Source organism: Acipenser ruthenus, chromosome 1, assembly GCF_902713425.1.
Source record: "Acipenser ruthenus chromosome 1, fAciRut3.2 maternal haplotype, whole genome shotgun sequence".
In the NCBI taxonomy this organism is placed as follows: Eukaryota; Metazoa; Chordata; class Actinopteri; order Acipenseriformes; family Acipenseridae; genus Acipenser; species Acipenser ruthenus.
The window spans coordinates 18,670,869-18,682,463 of record NC_081189.1 but is presented as its reverse complement, the minus strand read 5'-3'; the positions used below and the strand labels follow the sequence as shown (position 1 = coordinate 18,682,463).

The 11,595-nt window shown below is 37.0% G+C and overlaps 1 protein-coding gene across 2 annotated transcripts; it reads right to left on the bottom strand.

Annotated features, from left to right (window-relative positions):
- Positions 1-423: 423 nt before the first annotated feature.
- Positions 424-11,103, bottom strand: LOC117408983 (COP9 signalosome complex subunit 4). 2 transcript variants are annotated; one of them, XM_034014472.3, is made up of 11 exons: positions 10,951-11,103; positions 9,870-9,949; positions 9,162-9,313; positions 8,513-8,616; positions 7,423-7,576; positions 7,077-7,227; positions 6,502-6,672; positions 5,626-5,741; positions 3,895-3,939; positions 2,159-2,243; positions 424-1,802 (listed from the first exon to the last, which is right to left on the bottom strand). In XM_034014472.3, the coding sequence occupies exons 1-11, from the start codon at positions 11,022-11,024 to the stop codon at positions 1,669-1,671; spliced, it is 1,266 nt and encodes a 421-aa protein (XP_033870363.1). In that variant the 5' UTR covers positions 11,025-11,103; the 3' UTR covers positions 424-1,668. The 2 variants fall into 2 exon arrangements, with proteins under 2 accessions (XP_033870363.1, XP_033870364.1); XM_034014473.3 differs by lacking the exon at positions 3,895-3,939.
- Between the last annotated feature and the right edge of the window lie 492 nt (positions 11,104-11,595).

Genomic DNA, 11,595 nt, shown 5'->3' with positions numbered 1-11,595 from the left:
AAATATTTAAATAATTGTACAGAATGTGTCTTGATATCCAGGTTAGACTGAAAAATCTTTTCCAGCAACCATCATATACTTTATTACAAAATGTTCTTTCTGCTTTTATTGTTTATTAACAATTTAACTAAGACGATTATTCATTTATAGCTAAGTAGTGACTGGCTCTCAAACATAACCCCACAAGAAACGTTTTATTGAGTGTCAAATATACATTCCTTTTATGTGTAATTAAAATATCAACACTGGTAAGTTACATCTCACCTGTTACCAGTGGATTACTTATGTTCCATAGGCTGTACAGCTGGGGGGGACAGGCACAAGGATAAGAGAGTAAGATGTTTAGCGTTCCCCGCATCATTCAGCTTTCACAGCAGAGCAAAGTGTTCAAGAGAGGGGCGACACAGTAACAAGACAATCTGATCATTTATCAGTAGGCTGTGATTTATTCATTTATTTATTAAATAAAACAAACAACAATTAAAATCCCATGTTGTTCACATAACCTTTGAACAGCAAGGAATATTCTTCTTGTGTTGACATCTAGAAGATCACAGCAGTGAAGGGAAATAAAGAATGCACTGTTTTTATGCAATCATATTTCTTGACTTGCAGGACACTGAGCGGTGCCTATTCAGAATCCTTAAGATACATTGAAGTGCAATTGATTCAGCATTTCCCATCTTCATACTAACTTAGGGAAGCCAAACTGCTGTCCAATCAATTTTTAATAGGATATATTTACCTTCATAGATATAAATAATCCCCCCCCAAAAAAACAATGAACTTTAAATGGTCTATCCCCTTTGAAGCAACTTTGTTGCACCATAGCACTGCTCAGTGTGGGATTCTGGCACCCTTGGCAAAAATCAGGAAGGACATTCATAAGAAACAGGAGCAGCAATAGTGCTGCTAAATAGAGGGAAATTAAAATCCCCTGAAATGAGACTGCAGTGAGTTTATCCAGATACGTATTGTTATTAATTTGGGGTGGGGGTGTAAAGGAGATCTTCCTTGGTAAATTATCACTTGTCCCAATTTATTATCTTTTGGTTCTTTACGTGTTTTGTAGCAGTAAGTCAGGATATGCAAATATTTCAAATGCAACACCACAGCTCAACTGCAGTTAACGTCGCAGCTATACCCTTGGAGTGAGTTTGAACATACTGTAAAAGCATTAAGTGCCAGGAAGCAACAGCAACTGTTTATCTATAGCATTGTATTTTTTATACATATACTATTTGTATATTCCAAATTCAAGTTTAAAAAACAGTAAAGAAATAAATGCTCTTCAAGAAACACCAGTGATAGTGTTTCTAGTGACAATTAGAGGGAAGAAAAAAGTTACAATTTTACAATTACAGCTTAGTAAAATAATGCTCTGCCAATTAGCGACTGCTGTGATTCTCTCACACCCAGGTGTGGCTAACTAAACCAGATGGATTTACTGAGCCCTAGGATGGGACAAGAGGCAAAAAAGAGGAAACTCTGTTAATATTTCTAAATTTAGAAATAGCCTAAAACACAGAAATGTTCCCCCCCGAAACAAAACAACTGTATTTTTGCAATCGTTAAATAGAATATGATCTTGAACAAAGGGTCTGCTGTTCTCTCGCAGTGCAAGGGAATGGAGAGAAGACAATGTCCAAACTACAGGCTGAGAGAGAGTTACTGGGTCATCTGTGCTTCCATTGCTTGCGCTGTCCACTCGGGCGCTGCCTGGCTGATCTTCTCCAGGAGGTTATTGACTTGGAAACACAGCGACTGGATCTGCTTGTCCCAGGTGGGCAAAGGCTCACGAGCTGAAAGCAGAGAAGGCAACACGATATTTACTGCCGAGTAACTTCTTTGGACCTTGTGTTTGACAGTCGTATGCTATTCACTCTATAGGACTCCTCTGGAAAAGGTATTCCACTGGGAAAATATTTCAGTAACCATGTCCATGTCATTCTATATTACCTTTCGAAGCCAATACAAGTATCAAGTAATATTCAGAGGAGTTACACAAGCTCAACATCTTTCTTGGACTGTGTGCCGAAGGGAATCACATCTGTTTCACAGTTTCACAAAAGTAGCCACTGTAGGGTTTCTTACTAATTGTGCATGTAAGTGAGACACCTAGTGGTGATGTTTAAAGAATACAGCATACCGTACTTACTTTCAAAATGAACAATGCCATCTATCTGATCGATGAAGCCATTCATTCGACCCTCGGTTATCATTTGGGAGGCTATCTTTTCTGCCTGTCCACAGAAACAGAGATCTTTATTGACATGTTTTATTGGGAGAAACTGTTTTAAAAACAATTTCACTAAAACCCTTGACAATTTTACACAGTCACATGAGGTTAACAACTTAGTTTTACTGGTAATAATTAAATATATAACAAAATAATAACAGTTCGGCAACTTAATTTATATTCTGGTATTTTTATTATACAACTACAATAGCTTCACAATAAACACAGGATAAGAACAAAGTTTTTTTTATTATTTTATATTAAAAAAAGCTTTCTTCAGCCCAAATTGGATTCACAACTTATTTCAAATTAAAGTGGAAAACATTTTGTCAGGGTTAGTCAATACATTCAAAACAGTAGTACTGCTTATGGTAAGTCAGTACTAAAGATGCCATGAAATGCTTTAAAAAAATATTTTTTTAATGTACTTTAGTAAGACCAAATTGTTATTTAATGAAGTGCACTCCCGTTATAATGCGGGATTAGGGGCCCAAGCTTGCCCCTACGTTATTTAGTGCCCATTATGTAAAAGCAGCAGCAGATAATGGACATTGCTCAAATCAATTGTCTTATTATAGTAGCAGCACTGTGTTTTTGTATCGGGTTTTGTCAATAAACTACTGTACTACATCTTATTACACTTTATGTACATGTATTCTGTTCACAGTCCTCAGAACACAGGCGGAAGAGAAACCGAACCCTGGATTGAGTAACTGAAAATGCTGCATTACTTGTCAAGGCTATAACGCCAACATAAAAAAAAATAAGAGAAACTATGCAGTCATGACCGGTGAAGATGGGTGTGGATTGTGGTGGCCTCCTTTCATTTATAAAAGCACAAGGATAGAAACCTTAGGAATTAAGAACTAACTTAAAACAGTTATGGTATTGAAGGGAGAACAGTCAAATAAAAACACTTTTTATAGACTAACTGACCTTAGCGCCTGAAACTAGTCAGGAACCACAAAACACAGCTTTCAAGTATGACTTGCTTTTTTAAGACTTACCTAATCTTCTGGTATATCTGTATAACTTTCTTTTAAAATTGACAGTTTTCCAATCTTATTGTTATTTACCAATATAGAATGATTTTTGTTTATACCTAGCTAGCAGCCCCTCTTCGTTTCTGTTGCTTCAGCATTACAATATTAATGTGGCGTAGAAGGCAGCAAATTTAAAGGCCTCTAACAATCACACTTGCTCTCCCAACATGCTTTAATAATCTCTTGAATCAGTGCACAACCTCATCTGAACACAATTAATAAACACGTTTCGCTTTTTACAAGCAATTTTTACGTCAAACCATTCCTGCATAGTATAGTTTATTCACTGCAATGTATTTGTGTCAAAAGGTATAGCGGTATTAAAATGCTTTAAGTAAAATGTGCTTGACGATGTACATTCTGGTGAGTAAGCGGTTCTGCTTTGCTAAAATGCTTTTAGTTAATAAATTATGGTAGCCAAGGTCATATTCACCTTTTAACCCTCTGGCCGCATTATAATGGGTGTGCACTGCAGCTTGTCATGCTCTCCATTGTCTTTCTCTAAGAGACTTTGAGAGTATGATTTGATAGTCTGCATTTTGTCTGAAAAAACTTTGTTTGAAAAACTTTTCAAGCGTCATTATTAGTATAAGTAGTTTATTTGTTCCCTACCAAGTCGCATCTGTAACCAGGGGCTTCAACAGCGGGAAAAGAGCCCTGCACAACAACACAGATATATTCAAAATAATCCAGAACATTCCATCTACAGATGGTGACAGTGTGGCCCTTCTAAGACAACAGATACAACAATCTCTCGCTCAAATATATATATATATTTTCTTCAGATTCTCCATTTATCTTTTAAACATAATTAAAGTTCACAAACAAGGGTCTTATCATTTTCTGTTGTACTGTCCAAATGCTTTCATTTCAAGGACCAAACATATACTGAAGACTCACTGAACTAGTTTCATTCTTATTTAATGCACATTTTGTTTCTATAGTACTTGTTGAAACAATTTAAAAAGTATGATTTATCAGGCAAATAAAAAGTTGGGAACTGTAGTTCTGGCTTGCCAAGTTGCATTCACCTTTATGTAGATGTTCTTTTCAATAAAGATGGTAAATGTGTGGACTGACTTGTTCCACTTCTTAAAGTAGGCTTTAATATCCTAAAAACTACATTCAGTAACTTGGTCGTAAAGAATTCAAATGATGTGACTATGTTTTGGGGTCTTTGCCAGACGGGTTTTTTTTTACCAGATGGAACAATGGCTTAATTTGAGCTGATCAACACTTGTTTTTATCACAAATAATACCTAGGAAGCTCTCTAATTGGACTTCTTCATACAAGTAAGAACAACATGCCCTGTAACTTGATGTTACATTACAATTGTATTGAACACATGTCTGAATTTCTGAGTGCCCAAATATTTAACCTCAATAGGATCGATTTATAAAAGGGGCTTGCTCCAAAGTGCAATTTGCATAATATTCTGCAAGAGGCAAATAATAATGTTAACAAACAACTAGAATGATTCAAAAAGTGCACTATGTGTGTAACAGACCCATATTGATATACATGGTTTCTGGTAATGTTCCTGTTAATAACATGCATTCTTATCGCACTATTTTTTGCTTTCCAGCTGGAATGTACCCTGTCTGCTTTAAACTAGCCGTTACGTTTGAAAGTTGTAGAATTAAAATTAAACACATTTTTCTTTTCATTGTTAACATCCTGACAACTTTTTACATTTATAACTTTAAAGTCAGTTTCAAAGCTCTTTTCAAAATGTCCGCTCTATTGCAGATAGTATTATGCAGCAATAATGATCCATGATGTGGTACGGAAGAGAAAAGCCAGAGCACTTTTATTTTTATTTTTAAATCGCTCTTCCTGCAGTCATTCAGAGGACAGATCTCAAACCCCAGTGCACTAGAGCGGACATTTTGAAACTGACTTTAAAAAGTTAGAAGTGTAAAACGTTATCAGGATGTTAACAATAAAAAGAAATTTACAGGTCTGTTATTTAAACAGTTGTAGCAACACGTGGGGACGTATCACACATTTCTCAGAACCCCGCTACTTACTCTAATGTATTTTATCGTTGGCTTAATAAATAAACATTAACTGACATAACAGAACTATTTCAACAGCACCAGGGAATTCTTTTGATCATTTCTGCTGGTTAAAAGTATGAAATAATAATATTCAAAAATATATGTTGACTGATTATAAATTTATCTGGTATAAAAATATATGGTTTTAATTTTCTAATGTAAGACCCAAAAAGAAGACTAGAGCATTTTAAAATAAGCACAGTCCAAAAAACAACTTGTTTGACTGAAGTGCTACAAAAGGGTTGTGCGCTACAGCTCTGTTTGGTGAAAACAACCTCTTACCTTGGCTGGTGGGATCTCCAGTAGGGCCCCCAGCTCTTCAAATGTAATATTATTGTAGAGCTTGCTGGCAGAAAGCAGGTTGTGCTCAATGACTGCTCTGTCCAGGATACTTGAACCTACAGTGGAAAAGAGAGAAGCTGTCACAGCACTGACTTTTTTCTAATACACTTTCTGTGAAGTAATGGGACAAATAAAACACATACTATATTAAAACACACCTTTACAGGCCCTGTTTTTAGATAATTCTTTTGGTAACAAAATCATTTTAAACAACCCTTTGACTTTTGGTTCCAGTCCTTAATTCCTGATAATAATAATAAAATTATGATTTTTTTTTTTTTATTTCCTAGCAGATGCCCTTATCCAGGGTAAGAATTGTTACAAGATATCACATTATTTTTACATACAATTACATTATTTTTTACACATTATTTTTTAGATACAATTACCCATTTATACAGCTGGGTTTTTCACTGGAGCAATCTAGGTAAAGTACCTTGCTCAAGGGTACAGCAGCAGTGTCCCCCCACCTGGGATTGAACCCACAACCCTCCCGTCAAGAGTCCAGAGCCCTAACCACTACTCCACACTGCTGCCTTATGAGGACTCATTCCAATTAGCCTTAAGCTGGGAGCCTATTAGTGACTAAAACTACTCCATCAGGGAATTCCCCAGGCATCACCATATATTAAATAGGTTAAATATTTGCAAGTCCTAATCACAACTGCTCAGTATTTTTTTTTCTTTCCATGGGCAAACATCTTTCCTGTATTTATTGCCTTTTCATTGTCCTTCTTATAGCCAGCCCAGCCACCCTCACTCCATCTCAAGAAGTAGGTTTGTGTAGACCTAGCTCTGGTCTAAATGTGTTCTGACCATCTGCTGTGGTTGCTTTCTGATGAGGCATTAGCATGGCAGCAAACTCCTGCAGCTGGTTCCCCCGAATGATCCTGTCTAGATACATCTTCTCCAGGATCCCATAGGCAGCCAGCTGCTGACAACGCTCGTCCTTAAACAGAGTCGCCAGCATGCGAGAGCGCTGCTGTCCTGCAAAACCAACAAAACAAAAGGTTATACGCCCCACTGCCTTCCTCTGTCGTCTGTTATAACGCCACACTCAGACCGACAGCAAGGATTACATCACTGTATACGTTTCCCACTGAAAAAGCACCACAGGCCCCAGTTGGAAATTACATCATGGGAGCCCAAAGGATTGTAACCATTGAAGATGTCCTTCTACACAGACTGCAACATATGGATCTAGCTGCTGCTTTTAGTTAATGCATCCTTTAGTTTTTAAGCCTGACACAAGCTTGGACCACAAATCAAATCTGTGTTGCTCACCAGTTGCTGCCTACTTGTCTGAGCTCATGGTGCAAGAGAAATATAATCCAATGTCATACTTGTTTTCACTACAATACGAACTCTACAGTAAAAACATGAAGAGGTACCTGCCGATGCCAGGATTGTGCAGTGCAGGGCGTGCTTCAGGGCTTCCAGCCGCTCACTTTCATGTACAATAGATTTATATGAGAGCTCGTTGTATCTCTGTGCCGCTTCTATAAATTTCCTTTTGTAGTCCAGGACCCTGGCATAGCACACCTACAAGTTTCAAGGGAAAGAACTTGTGTATGTGGGAAATGTGTGTACTGATCTTGTAGTATCAACATTGTTACCACCATACAATACATCATTCTGGTTCAGCAATTTCCAACAGAAGACATTTTACACACGACTAAGCTATTACAATATATATTTTTGAAATATTTCAATGTCCTGTAGGAAAGCTTCAGTTACCTTGTAGTGTATTTGCAGCTGTTCGTTGGTGGACTCGTTTTGAAGCAGAGAGGCTCGATTAATGTAAGCTTCAGCTTGGACTGGATCATCATCCTCAAGGTATAGACGAGCGATTTTCAAATAGGTGTCTAGTTTGTAATCCACATTGTACTGCCTATTAAATATAGAACACATAATGGATAAAGGACATACAGTGCAAGTGATTCTACGATTAGAGATGTCACCCTGCAACCCCAGGGATGGAAATAAGACTCCTTTTGCATAGAAGTTTTACCCACTCCAGGTTTTACTACAAGCTTGATTAGCCACAGTGTTTAGGTAACAAGCTCATGTGTGTCTTATTAAACTCGAAGTAAAACCAGGAATGGATCAAACTGCTATGCAATTGGAGTCTTATTTCCATCCCTGAACCCTACTGCAGATCAAGTTAAATCACACACAGGTTAGATATTTGCCTCTTTGCAATTTTCTTAATTAGAATTTGAAAGCGTCTTTCTTTTCCTTTTTTTTTTTTTTACATTGAGATCCCAGATATTGGGCCATGATGACAATAGATTACTAACCAATAGCGGCCTTATATTTGAGTTTGATCGCAGTGGACATGGTTTGAAGGTCTAATATAAAGATTACAGTAAACCAATACTTTAATTTCTAGTTTGAATAATGTTAGGTTTTACTTTTGTTTCATCTCATCCGTGTGTTTATCCCACTAACAAAACTTTACACTTGACTAATTACATTTAGGCTGTAGTATTAACTCTGAAATGTGGCAGTAAGAAACAAAGCTACCGTATTTTGGTGCAAGTTAGAAATGGATAACTTAAGGTTTTTAGCAAAGTATACTTTTAAGAGGTGTATCTTTAAGAGAATAAATCTCAGTCATATCCAGTGGTGAGCAAAACGGCCCAGCGTAATGATACAACTTATGCTGGACCAATGTTAATTTTGCTGTCTGGAGATCCTGAAGTAGCATTTATAATGAGTTTAATAACTGGTTAAAACTTACTTCAGTAGACCAAAAAAAGAGGAATCTGCATTATCACTGAACTGAAAAAAAAAAAAAAAAAAACACATGGTAGTTGCTGCTTACTTTTGTCCCGTCTCCAAAGGAATGCCCACTAGGACTAGAGCAGCATTCCTCCAGTCCTCCTCTTTCTCGTAGATGGTTGCAAGGTGCTGTCGGATTGAAGCCACCTGAGAAACCATTTAAAACCAATTAAGACAGGCCTGCCGAGACACTGCTATGTTGTTCGGCCAGGAGAGGACCACACTTTATAGGTTTTAAAAATGACTAATACCATTGATTGAATGACCACAGTTTGACACAATAGTATGATTTGTCAAGGCCTTGAAACCAAAATGCTTTTTCTATTATTTATTTTTATTTTTTTGAAAGGAAAATTGTTAATATACAAAAACTGCTAAAATGAACCAGGCTTGTAACTTTTTTGTAACCATAAAAGTTTGACTTTTCTTTCTCTAAAACAGTGCAAATCTCTTATAAATAAGGCTTAATATTTCTAATCCTAAATGACACAAAAAACAACATTAGGAACTCAAATTGTTTTATAAAAGTATGAAAGTAAAATAAGTATAGACCTAGCCTAATCAGTAGAGACACCAGAAAAATAATTTTCAAATCTAAACAGACCCTCGTGAGGCATATTGTGCCTCAAGTTTCATCCATGATGACGCAACTAGTTTTTCAGCAGGTCTGATTCATAACAGCTCTACCTCACCTGCTCTTCAAATGAAATGACCCTGGGCTGGATCTTCTCCAGTGTGAAGTGGTATATCTCCTTGGCGGTGCCGTCGGGAAGATTGGGAAGGTGAGTGCAGAAGTCAGTCAGCAGCTGCCTTGAGATCACTAAACTGACATTTTCATTCACCACTAAGGCAGGTGAAAACAACAAACAGAAAAAAAAAGACACTTCAGACATCAATGAATTTAATAAGAACAAACTGCTAAGTAATATTTTATAGGCGACATGAAAAAGCAATATTGTAAATAAATCAGCAACATTAGACTTGTGGGGATGGGTCTGCCAGTCTATCCTAGTTTGAAGGCTATCAGGATTACAAAAAACATGTGGGGAAAATAGGTGATCCTGTTTTTTAAATGGACTGTACTGTACACCTTGCTTCACGAGCTTCAAGATGCCATTTATAACATTCAACAGCTGAAAGTAATAAGAGCCTGTCTATTTCTCACAGTGCAATGCATGCAGGTTTCAAGGAAGAAAAAAGGATTTTCTCACCAACAGCTGGAACGACTGTGCATTTGGGAAAGGTGAACTGTGGGAGAATGCTTTAACCACACACCAAAGAATGTGTAAAATGAAACATGCGGGACACTGTAGAATCCTGTTTATATTGACACTGGGTAACAAATATACCAGAAAAAGATGAATCTGAGGTAACAAAACAAAAATACAAAATACACTTACTGGCTTCCACAAAAGCCTTCAAAGCCTCGAGCTGCTCTGCACCACTAAACTGAACGGCCTTTTCAAGGATCTGTCGATACCTACAAGAAAAGTTCATTTGAATAACGAGATTTGTTATTTTAATTTTATTTTTTTCATAAAAAGCTTTTTATGTCTTGAAAGTTTTAGAAAAGATGAGAAACGTCACCAGGAATACATGCAATATAATATTGCAGCTAATTATTAAAACAGTGAGTTTTCAATTTATAAATTACTTTTCTTCATTAAGTAGGCTAGGCTACTTCTAGTGATTGAGGGGTATCCTGTTGGCTCCTAATTCTCCGTGGATATACAGCTGTTTGCTGTTTTTCAATTCGCTCTATTTACATATACAGAGTAATTAGAAAGTAAGTTACCACACCAAAGAGTGCGTTGATGTGGTCAATTTACTCTCTAATCACCCTGTATATGTGTGTGTGTGTGTGTGTGTGTAATATATATATATGTATGGAGCACACAAATTGTAATTACAATCATATAATGGGAATATTGTTTAGGGTAATGCAGAATTTTGTTAGGCTCAGAATGTTTATTCTCAGTGCATACTCGTAACAAATATCGTTATCACAGATGATGAGCTGCAGGGCCGGGGTGCCACTGTCTGTAATATAAATGATGCAGTGTTATATGGTTAGTGCCATGGCACTATCCTGCTTTGCAGCACACAGAACAGATCTACGTTGTTGCCCGCATTATTGGTGAATGGTTTTCTTCTGCTACTTCTAGCTACTATGGCTGTACTGAACTGTTAAGCACCGTTGTGTTTATGATGTTTATGCGGAAGAGGTCTAGTTATGTAACAGAATAATGAATGACTCATAAAAAGCATCTTTCTCGTCGACTGTAATCGTTGATATTTGATAACACAAGTCCCTAATATCAATGCGAGTACTGCGATGAGATTGTGTGACTGCGGCAGTCACTACTGCTATACCGGCAAAAAGAAACTGAGCTATTCTTTAAAAAAAAATGCGTTTCAACAAAATTTTAGCGTTTCTTTAAAGACGTGCACATCCCACCAGTGTCGTATTAGTGTACTTACTTCCCAGCCAGATCTTTGTGCGATCCACTAGAATTCATGAGTTGGGCCAACTCCTGTCTCACCGCCGCCGCCATCTTCCTTTCTAGATTAAATTAAACAGTTACAACCAACAACTGTCTGCTGCAGGAAAGCAAGAGGGAACGCCCCCAGCCTGGTAAGTGGTAGCAAAAATAAACCGCCTGGTTTTGAGAAACGACGACTTGGTCCTCCAGCAGTGTTATATGAACCGGTGATAACGAGATGAGACGATAACCAAAAATATATATATATATACGACGTCACTATAGTTCACGTTGATTTTTACTGTTCACCTGGAAGTTCGGGGAACGTGTCATCTGCATGCAATTCTATGCCTTCTAACACTCTGCTTTTCCCGAAACCTGACGTTGTTGGCTAACCAGTTTGTTTATATTACCTGCAGTCGTTTTTTTTAAATAAATATTTTTATTAAAATGTTAAATAACATACATGCAATCTTGTAGTAATGCAAAGATACTCTGAAATATATAATTTAAGCATTCACACGTGTATAAACCTAAACCCCAAACCCATACCCATAGCTTCAGTTATAATCGGAATGGTAATGTTACAATCATATATCTATTTTTGTAATTCATGTATACATGGCCCCCACATTTTAAGCAA